This window comes from Sceloporus occidentalis, unplaced genomic scaffold, assembly GCF_023333645.1.
Source record: "Sceloporus occidentalis isolate IW3139 unplaced genomic scaffold, rSceOcc1.0.p SCAF_3, whole genome shotgun sequence".
Lineage (NCBI taxonomy): Eukaryota > Metazoa > Chordata > Lepidosauria > Squamata > Phrynosomatidae > Sceloporus > Sceloporus occidentalis.
In genome coordinates, this window is record NW_028316983.1 from 184,317,843 (window position 1) to 184,339,004 (window position 21,162).

Here is a 21,162-nt window from a genome sequence, read left to right on the forward strand (position 1 = left end):
ATAAAAAGTATAGGATAAACTAATATATATTTGGGTGTCATATTTTCTATTTTGCAAAGGACAACATTTTTGAAGAGTCTGTACTCTGGGAACCCTCCATAGGCGGCAGTAAGGCTTGAAAATAAGCCCCCCGTAATTTAAACACCTACTCCAAAAGAGGCCAGAAACCCAACCGGGGGAAAAAAAGTTTTGGCTGTGTGGGTGGGTGGGGGTCTTGGAAACTCCTTGCAACCCAGTCCTAAGCAAAACTGCTTTTTTCCCATACTGAAAGAAAATCAGGATTTTTAAATAAATAAGTAGGTAAGTACTGGTAAGTAAATTCTTAACATGAGATCCTAATCAGGAATAGAACAGTTCCAATGAACTATGGTTTTTTTTTTTTAATCTAACCAAGAGTTAGCCTCACACAGTCGGGTGAATCCAACCTACCCAAAGGTTTATCACCTTGCTATTGATACCTTTATGACAGATAAATGGGCAGTTGGAGCAAATAAGTTTGCCTGCAGTGCTATGTAATGACTGTTAATTAGTACACAAGGTATACTGTGAAGATAAGTCATGTATCTGTACTAATATTTCCTTCTTACTGCTAACATTATCTGTTTGACATCTATAACAGCATAGGATAATTTCCTCTGGATTTTAAAACCAGCTGAACTTACATCCAGTGTTTTAGCTCAGAGAGCTCAAATACAAGAGCACATCTTGTTCCAAAAAATGTCAGCTATGTATTCTATTTCTTTTTTCATAAAGATTTACATTTGTTGTTATTGTTGTTAACTGTCTTCACATCCATCTCAACCCATGGTGACCCTATGGATGAGGCATCTCCAGGCCTCTGTGCTCTACTACTCTCTCCAGCTCCTGCAAACCCATATTCGTGATCTCTTTAATAAAGTCCATCCATCTAACATGTGACCTTTCTCTTTTTCTGCTTGCCTCCACCTTCCCTAACATTATAGTCTTTTCCAGTGATTCATGCCTTCTCATGATGTGTCTGAAGTATGACAGTCTAAGTCTTGTCATCTTGGCCCCTAGAGATATTACTGGCTTGATCAACATTTGTTTGTCCTTTTGACTGTCCATGGAAACCTGAGCACTCTTCTCCAGCACCACATCTCAAATGAGTTGATTTTCTTCCTATCTTCTTTCTTTACTGTCCAGCTCTCACATCCATACATGGTAATAGAGAATACAATGGCTTGTATGATTCTGACTTTTGTGCTGAGTTGTATGTCTTTGCATTTTAGGATCTTTTCTAGTTCTTTTGTAGCAGCCCTCCTCATTCTTAATCTTCTGATTTCTTGGATGCAGTCCCCATTCCAATCAATGTTTGATCCCAGATATCAAAACTCTTTTACTATTTCTATTTTCTCATTGTCTACTTTGAATGTATGTAGGTTCTTTGTGGTCATTATTTTTGTTTTCTTTATGTTCAACAGTAAGCTTTCTTTTGCTCTTTCTTCTTTGATCTTCCTTAGTAGCTGTTCCAGGTCTGTGAGGTTCTCTGCTAGTATTATGGCGTTGTCAACATACCTCTGATTGTTGGTATTTCTTCCTCCTATTTTCACGCCTCTCTCTTCCATGTCCAAGCCTGCTTTCATTACAATATGTTCTGCATATAAGTTGAATAGATAGGGTGATAGGATGCAGCCTTGTCTGACTCCTTTGCTAATTGGGAACCATTCTGTTTCTCCATGTTCTGTCCTGACAGTAGCCTTTTATCCTGAGTACAGATTACTCATCAGGACTATCAGATGTTTTGGCATTCCATAGCCTTTCATGATCTATACAGTCAAAGGCTTTGCTATAGTCTATAAAGTACATGCTGATTTTGTTTTGAAATTTCTTGGTCCCTAGTGCCTCTTCATTTCCTGAACTCAGCTTGGACCTCTGGGATTTCGGTCTCCATGTATGTTTGGAGCCCATGGTGCAGAATTTTTAGCATGATTTTGTTTGCATAGGAGATTAGTGTTATAGAATCATAGAATCATAGAGTTGGAAGAGACCGCACGGGCCATCCAGTCCAACCCCCTCCCATGCAGGAAATCCAAATCAAAGCATCCCCAGCAGATGGCCATCTGGCCTCTGCTTAAAGATCTCCAAGGAAGGAGACTCCACTACACTCCGAGGGAGTGTGTTCCACTGTCGAACAGCCCTTACTGTCAGGAAGTTCTTACTAATGTTGAGGTGGAATCTCTTTTCCTGTAGCTTGCATCCATTGTTCTGGGTCCTGTTCTCTGGAGCAGCAGAAAACAAGCTTGCTCCCTCCTCAATATGACATCCTTTCAATATTTAAACAGGGCTATCATATCACCTCTTAACCTTCTCTTCTCCAGGCTAAACATCCCCAGCTCCCTGAGTCGTTCCTCATAGGGCAAGGTTTCCAGGCCTTTCACCATTTTAGTCGCCCTCCTCTGGACACGCTCCAGTTTCTCAATGTCCTTTTTGAATTGGGGTGCCCAGAACTGGACACAGTATTCCAGGTGGGGCCTGACCAGAGCAGAATAAAGTGGCACTATTACTTCTCTTGATCTAGACACTATGCTTTTATTGATGCAGCCTAAAATTGCATTGGCCTTTGGTTCTATAGTTGCTGCAGTCACTCTCTAGCCACTGTGAGAACTTTTGTGGCCAAAGAGCGGGGTATGTATGTATGTATGTATGTATGTATAAATAAATAAATAAATAAATAAATAGTCTCTCCTTTTTTGTGGCTGGGTATATATATTGATTGCTTCCAATCTGTAGGCCATCGTTTTGTTTTCCATATCTGTTGACATATGTTGGTTGACTCTGTCTGGACTGCAACAGTTTTATTGGAATATCATCTGTTTCTGGAGTTTTGTTTTGGCCCTTTCCTTTACTGCAGCTTCCACTTCAGTTTTCAAAATTTGGGGTTCATCTTCATATGACTCTTTGTTCCATGCGTCCTTCATGTTGTCATCTCTTTTATATAACTCTTCTGTATATTGCACCCATTGTCTTTTTATTTCTTCCTGGTCTTGAATTATGTTATTTTTATTGTCGTAGAATGCCCAGGACCTTGCTTTGAATTTTCACTTGATTTCTCGAATCTTGTGGAATAGGTCTCTCGTTCTTCCATTTTTGTTGTTGTCTTCTATTTCTCTGCATAGATTCTCTACAAACATTTAAACTTGTTTGGTTGTAAAAAAAAAAGATGGAACATACTGTAGTTATCTCTAAATAAAAATAAAAAGGAGGACAGGGGCACTAAATAACTTTTTAGAATTTGCAAGTAGTAGATATTTTGTCTTATTTCCAATAAGAATACTTTAAAACAAGTCAGTTTTATCCCTCAATTGCAGATAACCAACCAAGTTAGAAAGGCTTGATATGTTTACTAAGAGCTACTAGTAAATGAATTAAGAGTGGGATCTTCTCAATTTGTAGCTTAGAGCCCTCCCTCCAATCCATCTGCCTTGTTCCAGGCCTTAGAGGGAGAGAAGAACCACTGGACCTCATCCCCTTTCCCTCCATCATTCCCTTTTCCTTTTGTTTCATGTCTTTTAGATTGTAAGCCTGAGGGCAGGGAACTGTCTGATTAAAAATAATATTGTAAGCCGCCCTGAGAGCCATTAGGGCTGAAGGACGGGATATAAATACCTAAATAAAAAAAATAGCTTGGCCTCTTAGCTACAATACTCCATCACTTCCAAAAACAAGATCCTAAAAATTCTCAGCCAGGAAACTTTTCTTATTCTCTGATCACCATACATTCCTTTTCCCATTCTATTTTGATCTTGATATATTTTAGATTTTGAACATCCTAATTTCAATAGATTACCTGAAATAATGGTGATTAAATTCACAGGTGGAAAAAGAGGGAGAGTGGTTACTGAAAACATAGTAGTAGAGGATAAAAATAATGATGCGCCCTTGAACTCATACACTGCAGTAAGCAATTACCTTATAGAAGTAAAGAAGCCACCCACATAACAGAACAGCAGCTTTGTTCTTTATTTTCAAAGACTAAGCTTTGAAATCCTCTACACAATACCTGAACACTCCACATCAAAGGACTTTCTTTCTTGTTTGTTATTTAATTTAATTAGAGATAATGCAAACATGGATTTAAACACTGATTGTTGAGTTAGAAAAGAATCCCAAGAAAACACTGGCAAGAAATTAATCAATTTTGTTTTAATCTTGTAAAGCTTCCCGAACACCACCATACCTGACTGGAGCTCCTCTGCTCTGTGCAGGTTTCAACATAACTGTCACAGTACTGTCAGTTTGATTTAAAGGTGTTTCCAGTTCATAGGGTGGCATGGAAGGTGCTAGAAAAACAACAACAGAAGAAGCAGGCTCATTTAATTTGTAGCTTTCATACAATTTTTACAATCTTGTATTTAAAATGTCCTTCTAAAAGGACAGAAAGGCTATTTTAAAAAAGAGTCTTGTGCACACAAAAACAACAGTTAAATCTTTAGATAATAAAGAATCCAGTGAATAATGAGGTAAACTAGAGTACCCACACACACATTGTACCTGCATTAGGACTCCATTCTGCCAATTAAACACTCAGAATGAGTTCATGCATAACTCCACATCATGGTTCCATATGAACTAAAGTTATCACTTCACTGTACATCATTCATAATCAGTTATCACATGGATTATTGTTTTCTGTTGACACCAAGGTCAGATATACCTAACAGAATGGCAACTTTCTCCTCTGGGTAATTAAGCACCATCCAGAGGAGGGACTTTTACTCAGACTGAGATCTTAAATTTCTCCCAATCCTGATCAGGGATTCTTTGTTTCTTTAAAAATATGTATAATGCATTCAATATGTGATCACATGAACCAGGGTTGTCCATTCATAGGCACTGTCTTCACATTAAAACAGGTGAGGTAAGAAAGAATCTTGCCCACTGTTTTCTCCTCATCTGTTATACATACTCAGCATATGTCCAAAACAGCCTAGGTAAATGAACCTGTGTAAATTCTCTGTGGCTACATATATTTGGCATAATTTCTGTTTAAGATATTGCATGGTTACAAACAGTATGCAAATAAACATAGCACAGGTCACTGGGGTCAATTCCAAGGACTCAGTCATGAAAAGAGAGAAAGGGAGTATATATGTACAGCCTGTGCGCAGGTGTTTCTAAGAAAGGAAGACAAATATGCATAAAGGTAAAAGCAAGAACATCCAACATAATTCTACTTTCCATAATTCTATATTCCATGGGATGCTATACATTTTGTTTCTCCTACCAATCGTACCTACTCCTACCAACAATAAAGAGAGGGGGAATTCCTTTCCTAAAAACCTTCAAAATCTGCTCTGGATTGATGGGAGGCCACTTAGAGCAAGAAGGTGATAATGGGTGGGCCATCAAATCCACCCACCTAACACTGGTTTTTGCTCTTTTATAGAAAGGTGTGAAAAAGACTGCTATTTAAGGCATGCATGTGAGATTAGATAAACTCAGGTAGGCAAAGCACAGCCCCCACCCCCAGGTCATTTTTGTGACCTCCGGAGCTTTAGAACAACTTGTTTTGCTCAAAAATGCCCCCAAATGACCTCAAGGGTGTATGAAGGGCATTTCCATCATGGCTGGAAGCCACATGAATGCACTTCCCAGGTTTAAAAAAAAATAGCGTAAAGGACACTTGGGAGGCATTTTGGGGTTCTCAGTCTATCTCTCTATATATTATAGGAACAGGTATGCTGGCCTTCCAAGATCTTGGGGGAGGCATGTAGCCCTCTAGCCTTCCATTGTTGCCCACTCCTGAGATAAGTGGACAAACATTACTCCATAAATCGCTGCATTATTACCTCAACTGACAGGAAAGGGTGCCTTCCATTGTTGCCCACTCCTGAGATAAGTGGACAAACATTACTCCATAAATCACTGCATTATTACCTCAACTGACAGGAAAGGGTGCAAGGGTAATGACCCTGAATGCATTGCTCTTGCACCAGAAGTATTCTTCCCTTTAATATTCAAGTAGAGAGAGGAAGAGAGGACTTATTTCTCAGTCCAGTAAACTAATTTATTACACTTTATTGGCAATACATTCAACTTGGCATTTTTCACATTATTCCCCATCTCCATTCACCTAAAATACTTTTTCATCTGAAACAGGTCCATTAACAAATACATTTCCCAACTTCTTTTACATTAAAAGAGAGAAGGGGGAAAGTTGTATTCTACTTTCCAGGAATCAAATGCTAATGCAACTTGCAGCAGAAACAACTAATTGTACTGCTGAAGATTCCAAACGTCTGTTCTATAGAACTACACTTGTCCCTCCACATTTGCTGGAGTTATGGGCACAGGACCCCTGTGAATGTGGAAAAACTGCAAATAACAAAAACACTGTGTTTTTACCCAAGAGAACACCTCTCTAGGAATCTCTAGGTCCTCCAGTGCAACTCTGTGGTCAACTTCTGCCAGACACTGACCACAGAATTGTACCTGGAGAAGCTACAAATGCCTAGTGGAGTGTTCTCTCTAGGAATCTCTAGGTCCTTCAGTGCGACTTTTGATTAAAGTTGACCATAGGTTTGCACTCGAGGATCTAGATATTCCTAGAGACAACATACAGTATTAATAAAATATCTGAGTAATCAAAACTGCAAAAGTCAAAGCCTCAAATGGGAAGGGGTGAGTGTATATAATTGACTCCAGATAGAATATACATCTTAGTAAGTACATGCCATATATGCACATTTATTTCCACATACACATACATGTACAGATCAGCAAACTGAATTCCAATTCACCAACAGAAACTTTTTCTTATCATGGTTATCCAGATTAGACAGTTGCAAAGCTTTGTAAATGTAGGTGCATTTGAAGACTTGAAGAATTTAAGTCACTTTCAGTCCACTTTTGGGAGAAAAGCGGTGTAGAAATCAAATAAATAAATAAGATTTTCCAACAACTTTATTTAGTTCAGAATAAAGCTATTAAATGAAAACCATCAGGACCATATTGCACCAGTTCTTAAGAAATTTCACTGACTGTAAGCTTATTTCTGAGAATTGATAGAACTGAAACTAAACTCTAAAAGGCTTTATGCCCAGTCCCCCTTCTCAATATGGGCCTTCCTCCATTCTGCCAATGTCAGGAGGTCATTCTCCAACTCTCTCACCATGCCTCTACCATCCCAAACTAGGTAGGTGGCAAAAGAAGGAAGCACATCTGTACATAATGCTTGAGAAGAGCCCAACATTTTTCTGCTTCCAGGCAAAGACCTTTTGTTGATTTTATCGATTTCATGCTCTTCTGTGGCTTTTATATTGTTATCACTGGATTTCTTTTTATTGTACATTGTTTTATGATTACATGAGGTGCCCAGAGAACATGTTAAACTGAGGGATGGTATACAAATGTTTCTTGTAAATACTAATGTTAAATAATAGTTTATACTAAAATCTATTGGTTCCATAAATTTGAATCAAACATGGCCCTTTTAATCATCTAAAAACTGATCCCTTAAACAAGACTAATTAAAAAGACCATGAAATCTCAGATTTTGTTCTGGCTCTTTCAAATTTTATTTTGGAGAGCCATATATATTTTGTTTATTCCAGAATATTTTCTGTCAATTCCCAGTGGAATCAAAGAGTTTCCCAGATTGGTTGACTTTAATCCAGCATAAAATCAGAAAGAACAGAAAGAAGATCTGGGAATTTTCAATCAGTTTAGATGCACACTAATGTTGTCTAAAAATGACTAAAATTCAAACCTGAAGGTTAGACAGTGAAGAATATGTACTAAAGTGCAGATTTATATGGCAGAAAATGATTAGAATGTTCAGAAAGGAAATACGCCTTAAGTTTCTGATATGTTAAATAAAAGCTAAATCATAGATACTAGATAAAATACAAGTAAAGTAGAGTTGACAGAATCAAACCGTTTTGTCTGATTTCAAATAATACCTGATATCTTTGTGGTGAATTGACTTGTAACAGGAGGTCCAAACCCCTTGGCTGTACTGGCTCTTATAGTGAAGGAGTAAGTAGTCCCAGGATAAAGTCCAAAAAATAAATTATGTGTTTCATTCCCATGCTTTGGAACACGCCCACTTTGGTTGGATAAATCTACTTCTGGGTCAAAGGAGCTGACAGCTTTGTAGGTGATCTATAAAAGAATAACAAAGTTATAAAATATCTTCAGCAGTTGGACAAAGATTGCATTTTTATCCAGTAAACCCTTTTGATGTGGGCACTGTCAGACATTTTATGATAAGTTATCTTACTCCCTTACATGCTTGAATTCCAGAATCCAATGAAAGGACACAAAACTGTTATATAAGTTATTACTTTTATAGATATAGGGGCTTAGAGGTACCTAGATTATGAGTATAAAGGCTAGAGTTCAGACTTAAGCTAATACCTTTACATTGCTGGGTTTTTATCTTGTGTTTTTTTTAGAGGGAGGCTGCATTACTATTGCTTTTGCACCAAAAATGCAAACAATAAAGAAGACAGATGTAAGGATGACAAGGGCATAGATATATTTTAGAGTGCTCTGTCTATAACTGGATTTTGTACTAAAAGGATTACATATCTTGATTACAAAGATAAATTTATATTAATTCCTCTAAAGGATATAAAGACATATGCTACAGGGAAAATGTGGTATAACACTGTTTTTTTGTAAATAACAACAATATCAGAGGAATTCTGTCCAGAACGCTGGAGAAATGGGCAATTCTGGAATGTTTCTCCAATACTGAAACAGTTAGCTATAGGATAAAATGGCTACACTGTGTATTTGAAAACCCATGTCTTACTGAACAATTTTATTTTTGAAAGAAGAGTTACAATCCTCCTACATTGATGTTGTTCCTTCATCATATGTGCCATGCTCTCTTCTATAACTTAACTATCCAAAATGCTTTGCTTTTAAAATCCTTATAACTCTGTGGGGTAGGTTTTGAATATTTCATTTTTTTACAAATAAGAACACACAGTAACACAGGGACGTTGCTAGGATTTTAGGAAGGGGGGGTCCAGACTAAGTGCCACCATTATAATGGGACTTGGGTGCGGCGGTGCAGCAGCACACACCATTCATTTTTCTAATGGAAGGGGGGGGTCTGGACCCCAAGAACCCCCCCTTGGCTACGTCCCTGAGTAACACCAAAACCAGATCGAGTTAAATGAGATCAAAACCCTATGTTTCAACAGGCTGCAAATTTTGTATGTCTTGATGTCTCTTTGTCTGCAGACAATGGCTTTCTACCCAAAGATCCTAGTTTTGCTTGTTTATTTTCTCACAAAATCATGTAACCTTAAAGCTACAACATACTGGAAATCTAAGTGCACTTTACCTCAAAACTGCTCTATTCTATTCTGCGTTTCTGTGGCATCATGGCTGTTTAGCCAATAGAAAATAAGAGTTATGATATTTCTGCCAAACAATCAGTTATGTAAGTTGTTGTTACAATTCATATTCAAAAACAGAACTGATAAATCATGGCTTAGCAAACAGCTCTATGCTTTCACTAGATCCCGTTGCTCCTCCTTCCCATCTTGGCAAGCTTTCCTAGCAGGTGTGGCTCCCATGTCAGTGGGGTGTTGAATCTGCTTCAAAGTTCAATTTGAACTCTAAAGGAGCTATCCAAGGTGCTGAATCTTATTTAGCTGTCTTAAAAACTTGTATTAGAAAGGAGAATTCATTTTACCTAATGAAATAAATCTAAGACCAGATCATCTTTTAATAATCTGCCTTAAAGGAGACGCCGTAAGGCCCTAATGCCACATGCCCCCAAAGTGGTGGAAAGCTGCCCTGGGACTGGCTAACACAGCCCGAAAAGGAGTGGCAAAAAGCTGCTCCTGCTGGTGGCCCAAATTCAGGACCGTGGCAGCAGCCAGCTTTGGGACTTTAGCATCCAGTCACTGTGGTCCTGGAGTGAGCACAGCCGGAGCAGCCAAAGACTGCTCCATTTGGCCAGTCTGCTTCCCCCTAAAGTTCTTCCTATAGTTGGAAATACACTTAGAAGGGGTCCATAAAATCAAGTTATTAAAATGAATCTTATTCTAAATTGGATGACTGGTTTATTTGGAGAAACATTTACATAAACACATATATTAATTTTCCAATACATAATAGTTTTTAATATGGCTAACAGTATTTGAAAAACAAAAAACAAAATCATAAACAATTCAAACAACCTAACAGTTTCATATCCTGGTTTGGAAAGAACTCAAATCTGTTTCCCAGTTCTGGATGGGAAAAGGTAATTTAACCAACAAGGTCATTTTCTCTGAAGATGGATGAACCAACGTAAAAGGAAACATAAGAAGTGAAGAAGGTATATGCAGGCAAATGACTCAGTTCCAATCTGATCAACTATGGAATCATGCAGATAGTGCAAGAGGCCACTCCCACCTCAATCAGCAGAAGCGACTGCACAGGTCTGGTCCTGATCCGGACTACTGCTGTGGTCCCAAATGGAACAACGGCAAAGAGCAGACTTTCCCCGTTCCTTTTCTGGCCAGATTTTCTTGGCTGGCCATGCTCTCCGCATCTAAACACCACATTTCCATAGAAGCCAGAAGCCACTCTTTTCTGCCTCTCTGTTTTGGGCCTAGGTTTGCTTGGTCAAAGATCTTAAGTTGAGCCACTAATGAACAGTACAAAGCACATGGTCTGTGAATACTGTATTATTAATGGAGTTTGAACCATTTCATGGGTCAGAAATTGTTTCCTGCAGTGATGTATCTTCATGTTTGGATTCCAGATTGTATAGTCCCTTAATTTTTGAATCCAAACATCAAATTATGAGTGTTACTCAACGTAATATGCAAAACTAGGTACCTATCCTGTTCCTGAATGTTAAAGAGTGCCATTTATTAGAAGTGCTTTACAAATCAGCAGCACAAATAAACAACCTAATTGAAATGATATTCAAAATAATAAATATTGAACAAAAAATGCACAACCTCTATGAAACCAAGTGAGAAATGTTTTTAAGGCAAAAGAAGGCACTATTGAGCTAACATATGCTCATATAGGGTGCAAGTATGGAATAAATTTGAGTATCTATGTCCAGAGTTTTGTAATATACTATGGTGCAGTGAGAACATTAGCTTCTCTCCAAAACACTGCAGAGTGAATCACACAAATGGAACTTCCAGTAGAGCCACAACTAATTCTGCACAGGTCAACTGCAGATTAAATTAACTTCAAATTTGCTGTGACCCATGGTAAGCTCACAATTTACAGAAAAACTTAGTTTTGACCTAAGGAATTATAAAAGGCTAACTGTAAGTTGAAAATTTAATTCAGAACAGATTGTAAGTTTTATAAGACAATGCACAATATTTCACATCAATGTAGTAAGGGTGTCACAAAAATTACTTTGATACTTGAAGCACTGTGTGCTCTAATAGTTCAAGGGGATGTGGCATGACTCTACAAAATGTTTCTGAACGATAGTGAATTAAGTTATGGCATATAGTTTAATTGGCAGGCACAATATATTTATTCTGATATTGCTTTAGCATTCCTTTTATCTCATAGGCTTTAATTAGGTCCTGTCTACTCTAGCATCTCATTGTTAGTACTTAACTTCTATGACCTGCCACACTGTCTTAGAAACTACATGGGTAATGTGCAAACTGTTGTTGCAATGCAACACCATGAGCACACACATGGGGTTAATACAGCAGTCCATTTCAGAATACCATCCCAGTGCTGTATGGTAGGTTAACTCCATTACTGCAGAAACTGGAACCATCAGGAGATAACCCCCTGCCCCCACAAAGCTACTGTTTTGGAAAACACAGAAAATGTCATCAGAAAACTATTTTTATCACAGTGAAGTATTTTACATCAGAACACACCTAAATAACTGGAGTGTTGTCATGGACAGTGAACATACTGTGGGGATGGATATTCCTTATCTGTCTCATGCAGGATGCCATGTTTCTTTTTGCAACAAATTAAAAGTCAGATTTTCATAAGGCTCTTTCACAATTTGGAGATGGGGATCATAGGTTTATAAACAGTAAATTGGTGCCTATGGTAGTGATAATGAAGGGTTTGGTTTTGATTGACAGGACAATAATTTAAGTGAAGGAAACAAATAGAAACAAGATCTGACTGCCATATGCTTCTGCTTCCTATGACTGAATCTTTCCAGCCTGGCTAGTGAAAACAGGGCAGTCAGAATTTCACACCGGAACTAGCAATAGTTCTCTTAGGTATATAACTACATCATTGACTGATCAAGTTCTATGGCCTCTGTCAAAATAGCAACAACATCTGGACTCCTCTGATTTTAACAACTAAGGATTACACTGTCCAATGTCATTGACCTAAACAGATACTGAACTGTCAATATGCTGACAATATCCAACTCTAACTCACATTTTGATCTTATTTTTAGGGTTCTAATAGAAACTCTGAACTGCTGTTTCCCAACTTTGAGAGTCTGGATGGGACAAAAATGAGTTTAAGATTAATCCAAACAACACTTAAATACTGTTCAATGAAAATTATTTGATGTGGAATTGGATATACAGTCTGTCTTCAATGGAAATAACCAATGTGTAGCTTGGGATAGGTACTCCTTAACTGCTACAATATTGTAAGATTCACAAGCACTGTCCATGTCAAGTGGAAAATTCTGCTAGGTCAGGTTGATTCTCCATATAAAACTTGTCAGGCAATGCCTTGGTTGTCCATGCCTTAGTTGAGACTCCTGTAATATGGTATGGACTGACCTACAAAATATTGCAGATAAAGTGCTGTCTGTAACTAAGAATTCAGAGTATACTATTTCCCTTCTGTTTGACTTGTACTAGTGTCCAGTTTCTAGGCTCAGTGCTATATGTTCACTTTCACACTGAAAACTGTAACTGTCTTGGGACTTTAAGGACTACCTTCTTTGAGGTACTCCTGCTCAAGATACTTCGTTCAAAATTATAAATTACTCCAGATCAACATTAAGACCAGGCAGGAAGTTACACAGAACAGGGCCTTTTCTCTAATGGCGCCTCCCTTATGGAACCCCTTACAAAATGAGATCTGTCAAATTCACGTTATGTTTCCATGCTGTTTGTAAAAAATATGACTGTTTAAAAATACTTTTGGCCAGGTTTCTCAAGGCCAATCAAGTTCAATGTGATGTGTCTACAACTGATGCTCTCCAGAACTGACTTTTTTGGTATTTTTCAGTACAGTAAGTTAATACTTATTTCTCATGACTGCTGCTTTTCTTAATACTCGTTATTATTGTTAAGTGTTTTAAAAAACTGTATGTGTTGCTCTATAAGCTTTTGTGATTTATAATTATTTTTTGGGGAAAAGGTATCATATAAACTTTTATAAAAATAGTAAACATAAATAAATTCTGCATGAATAGAGTCTAAGTATTCAGAATAGTAAACAACAAGAAGCAGAAGCCATGATGAAAAGTGGAGAAAATGATTATTCACGCATAATGTAGCCCTTGGATCAAAATAAGAAACTGCACACAAATATGGACTGCTTTGGAGACTGCAGCACTGATCCAACAGATTCTAGCTACACAGCAGGAAGCACATAAAGATTTTTAAAACTGGAAACTGGAACCAAAAGGATAGGAGGAAGCACATAGAGAAGGGTGGTAGGAAACAATTTACTGAAATTTGCCCAACATGTTTAAAGTACAAAAGCCTTCTTCAAAAGCAATTCTTCTTTTACAATACTTTCACAATTATAGTTCTTGTGCTACTTCCCACTCATTTTTGAAAGATTGTGGACTTAGATGGTTTGAATGTAAAAACATATCATAAGAACAATTCACTTTTTGATTACTAAGGAGACTGTAATTAGTTAAACAAACTTCCAGAACACATACCTTTTCATAATATATTATCTTTTCACAATAAGCTAGTCTGCTAAACAGCACTTGGAGATTAGTAATACAAAATTAGATATTTTCTTTTTTTCACATTTTTGGGCATATGTTTTTTTCATAGCATTTCAACTACACTTTGCACGAATGAAATAAAAACACAAGGGCAATTGGGTCAAGCAAGCAAGAAGTTTGGTAACGATTATGGGCTGCCAGTGTAATAGACACAGTCCTTTGTCAGTATTTTTGAAACACATGAAGCACAGAGGCCACTTGAAACTGCTTTAACAGCCTGGCTCAGTGTTTGGGAATCTTGGGAATTGTAGTTTATTGTGGCACTAGAGCTCTCTGACAGAAAAGACTCCATGTCTCAGAATTCCCTAGCATCGAGGCAGGGCAGCTAAAGCAGCCTCATGCTGGATGATTTCTGTCTGTTTCGGCCCTAAGAGGAAGAAGGAGGAGGCGGGAAAGAGAAGGAGGAGGTGGAGTAGGAAGAGCACCGGCAGTGGTGACAGGGAGGAAGAGGAGGAGGAGAAAAGAAGAGGTAACAGAAGAGAACGGCGAGGCCAGCATTGGGGAGGGCGAGGGGACAAAGTGCCATTGTCTTCAATGGTGGTGCAGCCACATGGCTACGTCACAAATAATAATAATAATAATAATAATAATAATAATAATAATAATTTATACCCCACTCTTCAGCCAAGGCTATCAGAGCGGCTTAGAATTTGTTAGTTAGACATATCCCTGCCCTCAGGCTTACAATCTAAAAAAGACAAGACACAAAAGGAGAAGGGAATGACAGTAGGGAAGGGGGAAAGTCCAGCACATCTGCTCTCTCTCGGAGGCTTCTCTGCCTCTCATGATGGTGGTCGGAAGGAGGGCTCTTCATCTTTCCAGGCAAGGCCTGTTGTTGTTGGCCTGCCTCTCTCCCCCTCAAGATGGTGGTCTACAGGACTTGAGCATACACTGATTTTGCTATCCATGGGGGGGGAATGGGTCTGGAATGGATCCTCCGTGTATAAAGAGGGCCCACTGTATTTCCTATATTTCCTGGAGATTTCCTTCCTAGACTTTTCTAACATGCCTCAAAGAATGAAGATCAACTTATGACTGAGAAACAAATTTCATTTGTCACAGAATAGTGACTTGTGAAGAGTCCTCTCACTTCCTGTGCAGATCTCAAACACTGGAGAACAAGCCCTTCCTGGTTACATAAATTTGGACAGAATCATCTGCCTACTAAGTCAACTATACTGACAGAGCTGCCTGGGACGTTAAGGTGAGGCATATGACAGAGTCCCACTTTTCAAACAGAAGATTCTACAGTAGCTGCTGAGCAGGAATGTAAAGTATACTTTCAAATCTCCTTGTCCTTTATTAAAAAGGGTATCCTGAAGCACTGAGATACCCTACTGAGAAAATGGACAGCCACCATAAGATTTTTTGTAATTCAGGACTTTTTTGGGGGGTGGGGGATTTCCAAAATAAATGCCTTGCGGTGACCACCCAAAACACACACACACACACACACACACACACACAGGAAACAGTGCACTTCGTGGAAAAATTCATTGATTTTTGTGCATTTTTGTTGAAAAATCCAGTGTTTTGAAATTATTTTCACATGCAAGAATGAAAAAAGTGAAGATTTACAACCCTATTGGTGGGTTACGAGCAAGAAAGCCAAAGTTCAACAAACAATACTTGTAAACGAAGACATCTTTATATGAGACCCAACAAATCTAACAGAATGTTCATACAGCAAGGATGTATTTTAATGTTGCACTACGCAACAATGGATCACATAAGTGTCATAAGATATACAGTAAGAATGCTTAATACAATCTTAATGATCTTATGATTTTTCACCAAGATTGCACATAAACAACATGGTGTTTTATACCTCATATAGTGTGATCACACCATACGTCTGTACTGGCTCCTTCCACTGAAGGAAAATCTTCTCTTCAAAAGTACTTCCTTGGATAGACTCCAGTGGGACAGCACCTGGAACTAATGAATAAAAACACAAATTTTTATGGAACTGTTATGTAAATCAAAAATGCTGAATTCAGATTCTATTGCAAATGATAATAAGATATGACATTGTGAAATCCAATTGCCTTCCAATTTGGCTAGGGCTTATTTAGGAGATTTTAAAATAGTAATGAGCTACAAATTTTAAAAAAATCTACAAATTTATAGTTACTTGTTTAACAATATAGGTAAAGTCCATGTGAATGACACATTACCAGTCAGCCTGAAATCACCTCTCTGGTTGCTAATCAAGCTATTAAATTAGCATATGAAGCAGACATTTTAACTACTGCTGTGCCAAATCAGGAGCACTATGTGTTTGGTAAGGGAACATCTCCATGAGATATATAATTGAATACTTCTTTCATTATTTAAAGCTATATGCCATAATTTATTTTAGAAGTTCTGATATTTTCTTATGTTATTATTGGTAAAAAGAGAAGTAAAAAGGTTAACACTGCCTGTTATTTCAAACCCATTTTCATAATTTCCTACCATACTGAATGTATGAAAAGGATGGTACCTGTCCAGGTTTTTTGGAGTAATAACTGAGCCCTTCAGTTCTATGCAAAACATCAGACTGTTCATTGATATTGCTGTAGACCAATGTTTGTTTCAGTAGAAATTTGGATATTGCCTTTAGAGGGGCAACTCCTGTTTAGTACATTGCTGATTTAAGCCTGTAGTATCTGTCTGTATACACACTACTAACTGAAATCATAGACACAGACAGAAAGAGAGAGGTAGAAAGGGGGAGGACACAGCTAAACCATATTGTAAAAGGGATTCTATTTCAGAAAAAAATTGATTAGGAGCAAAGAAACTCTCCCTTCTAATGATTTTTTAGAGTGATTCAAAATGAAAGAGGAGAACAGTTTTTGCCTAGTCAGAACTGTACATGAAGCAATGTGGGGGAACCATAGGGGTATTCTGCAAATATCTCCTCCTGCTTTTCCCCATGGACACTTCCAGCAGATTTCAGGAATGTGACAAACTGTCAGTTTTATTTTTGCTGAGCTTCGCAGACTGGCAAGCATTCTCATGCCATCCCAGTTCCATATTCCTCCACCTTTCAACATGGAAAATCAAGTCTATTTGTATGGATTTTCCCCTCTAATGTATGCATTTCTTTATGCAATTTTCTTAGCAACAAAATCTTGTGTGTGTTTCAACTGTACACATTTTAGCTAGTCACATTTTAAAAAAATACAGTACATGCATACTTTTGTGAAAAAACATATTTCTCTTAAATGTACTATAAGACTTGTTACTGTGTGTATTTTCACAGGAAAGTGCGTTTTGTGTCACAGTGTGACTTAAGATGTAAGAAATGCATAATTTTGGCCTGAATTCTGAAAAATAAAATACAGTAAATTACTTCCCCAAACCACCTTAAATGCCTTCCATGGGGGGAAAAACCCCTTCTGGATCAAACCTGTAATGTAAGTCTGTGTATTACTGCAGATTAAACCAAGTTCAATTACATACATCAGTTACCAGTATACATCTGCCCTTAGATATTGTTCCTCCAGAACATACCTATATAAAGCTTCATTTATTTCAAAAGAACTATTGAAACATAAGCACATCTAAAGATGTGTCTGCTCATATCATTAAATTACTAAAAGCATTCAGGAAAAAAATCAATTTTAAAACTCACCATCTTCATCTGTCTGAACAACAATTTCTTGGCTTTCTTTCCTTCCTTCGGGATTCATTAGAACGAGTTTGATACTGACATTAGTATAGGGTGATAGGTTAGTAATGGTGTGCTGAGGGTGTGAGTTGTCCGTATCCCAGCTCACTTCTTCCCTGACTTGTTCTTGTCCACCAGCTTGGTATCGATAATGGACCGTGAGGTTGTACCTATGGCAACGAGTTACATTGTAGCCAAATGGTTCCCAAGTGATGGTAATTTGCCAGGATTTGATATCTACAACTTCCAATTTTCTTGGACCACGCACAGGATCTGTAAAAATGAAAGAAGATAACATGCACTGTAGTGTAAATGCTTGTAGTGCAAAATCTACTGTCTGCTATCAGTGTCAGCAGTAAGTGCCCAGATTTAGGTAACCATTGCAATGAGTGTGTGTGTGGGGGGGGGGGGGGCACTTGTCAATTATGGTAGAAGAGGCTCTGAAGGCACATACACATTTCATGCTCTACCAGTTTTACAGACAATCAAAGAGTGTTGGACTAGCCATGCACATTGGACTGCATTGTCTTCAGCCCACTGTGTGTGTTCAGCTACATTCAGTCACCTCTAACTTCCCCAGTCCTCATTTCTAGGGACTCATTTGTGATGAGATATTTCTGTAATGGCAATATATGCTGTTGCATATTATTCTTTCTCATCACTATTTTGGGGAGTGGTTTTGGCACTGAGCCACATCTTTCTGAGAAGTGGCAAAGAGGTTTTTCCTGATTGTTATCACACTTTTGAGCATCCTCTTAAGAGATATTTTGCGGTGAAATTGAAAAAGTGCAAGCCCAGCTCAGGGTCTGTTGAGCCTGCTTCAGAAACCACGCAGTGAGTGATGCTTATGTGAGCCTGCATTCAATACTTCCCACCACCATCTAGGGGTATGTGATGTTTCATCAAACAGCAAGTGGATCATCCGGTGCCCAGACACCATCATATACTGCACCAAGGTAAATGCTTTTGTCATGTGTTCTTCCACTAATATGTGTATATGAGAGTTTCTTTGGTTTCTACTCCTTCTCAATCTAGTTCCCCCTTTAACTATTGGGTTTGCAAATACTTTTCATACTAATAAAAACAAACATCATCCAGCTTGGGTTCCAACCTTAGGAGAAATTACATAACCACATAAAGACTATAGACCAGACTTTCACAACTTGGCAGAAGGCAGGGGTCAAAATTAAAATAGGCTAAAATTCTTTGGGCCATAGATATCAATATTAATTCTGTATTTCATGTCCTCCACCTAGCCCTCTCCTTGGAAGGCTGAGCAGCAGAGGAGCTTTGGGGTGTGTGTGAATGTTCACCCCCTCCTCCTCTGCCTGTCTTATTCATAGGACTGAAATCCTTTGGCTGGCCACAAGTAGCCCACAGGCTGTATGTTATGCAGACCTGCCATAGATTCTGATGCACAGATCCCATTCATGATGATCTGTGTGTACTAGATGGACAGTTAACTGGCATTTTCAGCTGTACTTGTATTGACTGTTTCTTGGAAGAATCCTCTATAGATTAAGATCACTTACATTTCCTAGAGAATGCATTAACATACTTGCCACTAGATACTGCTGATAGCACAGAGTGCTGGATGTGTGGATTTTTACAAGGTATTGAAAGAGTGCCCCACTTCTGCAGGCAAATCATATCGTGATGAAACATTCTGATATTTTTCAGAGGGCTCCAAACCAACAAGCATACCAGAACAGCAAGTCTTTGGTGATACAGTTATAGACAATAAAAACTATGACTTTATTACTACTACTGAAGTGACCACAAACTGGTGCCATGAACCCAAAATCGTTCTGCTTATGCTGTCCAAAGATAGGAGTTCTTAATGAAAAACTTTTGTAAAAAGATGAAAAAGAAGAAGCTTCCATCATATTATAGTATGGCTGGCACTTGCCTTACGTGTTTAGTAAAATACTCAGAAGACTGTCATCAGTGGAGTTATTATACAAATTTAGCAGTAATCTGATTTTTATTTCATATGAGAGTCCTCAACAAGATAAAAGACAATGACTAGTTTTATCTACTGCTTTGCTAGTTGAAATGCCAAGAAGAGTTTTAATGAGCTAGAAAACTCTTATACATAAACAGATTAATATGCATCTTCCAGCTCATGTTTATTAATAAACACACATTTACCAAGAATGTTCTAAACATTGCCACAAGATTCCATCACTTCTGGCTTCTAATAATTATATGCAAGCTTGCAATACTGTTTAAATACATTGTTCATTTTACCTCAAGTTTGCAAGAAAATGTTTCCAACTTATAAACTATATGCCTTCAAATCCATGGCTAATATTTGCATTAAAAATTGTTCTATATACATTGACATTTAAGCATATAAATTGTTTCTTTTTATCATTCTACTCTTTACCCTCACCCCACTTCTCTCTGGTGACATCCATATCTTGACAAATATTTGCAGAAATCCTCACACTCAAGCTGCCAGGAAATCCACAGAGGTCTGGACTTGTAGACTTCACAATTGCTCTCATCTTCATTATCCTCTTACTTGCTTCTCATTGCTTTTAACCCCTGAGCTAACAACTGGATTTCTTGAAAACAACCACTGTCATGCTTGTTTTGAATTAGATCTGACCTAGCTTAAGTAAAAAAGTTGGTTCTGGAGACTATGGCTGTATCTACACTATAGAAACAATTATAACACTGCAGTTGGCTATGACACAACTGCTATGGCTCCATCCTAGAGAATACTGGGATGTAATTTTGTGAGGTACCAGCACTCTGGTAGAAAAAGCAAAAGAACTACAAATCTTAGCATTCCATAGGATGGAGCTACAGCACTTAAAGTGGTTTCAAACTACATTATTTCTAGTGTAGATGCACTCTCTGAAACAATGATAGTGTTATATATTTTTATTCCACCTGATGAATGATTACTTTTATGTAGACCACAGAGAAAGAGACTGGCAAGCGAATACAAATCAGACTATCAGTAAATACAGGGAGCAAAGCATCCTAGCTAATTTCAACTTTTTTGGTTACTTAGCTGGCTAGGTTACTACTAGCTGCTAGAAATTAGAAAGAGGCATTGCCCAATTGTTTGTGATACCTCATGTTGTTTGCATGTCGCTCTGTATGTAAGAGACTGAAAGAGAGGCAAACAATCACATCACCCATTTAAGCAGATATGGGGGAAAGGGAAAGGACGGGGGAAACACAGGCATGGTACAAACTGTCAACAAGCGGCGTACTGGTGCCAACATTAGGGTTAGGAAGCGAGCACCATGTACATGCTCCCTAACCCTAATACGTCATGGTAACATAACAATGGTGGCACTCTGTATACATGGACGCTGCCATTGTTACGTAAGCACCATGCAGCACTTACGTAACCAGTGCACCAGTGGCGCACTTGTTATGCCACCACCGCAGCGTAAAAATAGCCCACTGGCGGATTTTTTCCACCGGCGGGAAGCTGTGCGGATTGGCGGCTGCAGCTTTCCTCTGTTGGAAAAACTGCCACCTCCAGCCTGGACCTTCAAGAATGTATGTACCGGGCCATAATGTCATCTGTGTCCCTGCATTGACCCAAAGACATTGGGTGCTTTTCTTCTTA

At 38.2% G+C, this 21,162-nt stretch overlaps 1 protein-coding gene across 12 annotated transcripts in view; it reads right to left on the bottom strand.

The window, feature by feature from the left end:
• The window catches only part of PTPRM (protein tyrosine phosphatase receptor type M), a 625,500-nt gene that overhangs the window by 268,773 nt on the left and 335,565 nt on the right, over positions 1–21,162 (bottom strand). For all 12 annotated transcript variants that reach the window (XM_089517070.1, XM_089517069.1, XM_089517061.1 and 9 more), the window contains exons 8-11: positions 17,532–17,840; positions 15,738–15,847; positions 7,923–8,124; positions 4,199–4,301 (exon numbers count right to left, since the gene is read on the bottom strand). In XM_089517070.1, the coding sequence (XP_089373196.1) occupies positions 4,199–4,301; positions 7,923–8,124; positions 15,738–15,847; positions 17,532–17,840 (724 nt within the window). The remainder of the gene's footprint in view (positions 1–4,198; positions 4,302–7,922; positions 8,125–15,737; positions 15,848–17,531; positions 17,841–21,162) is intronic.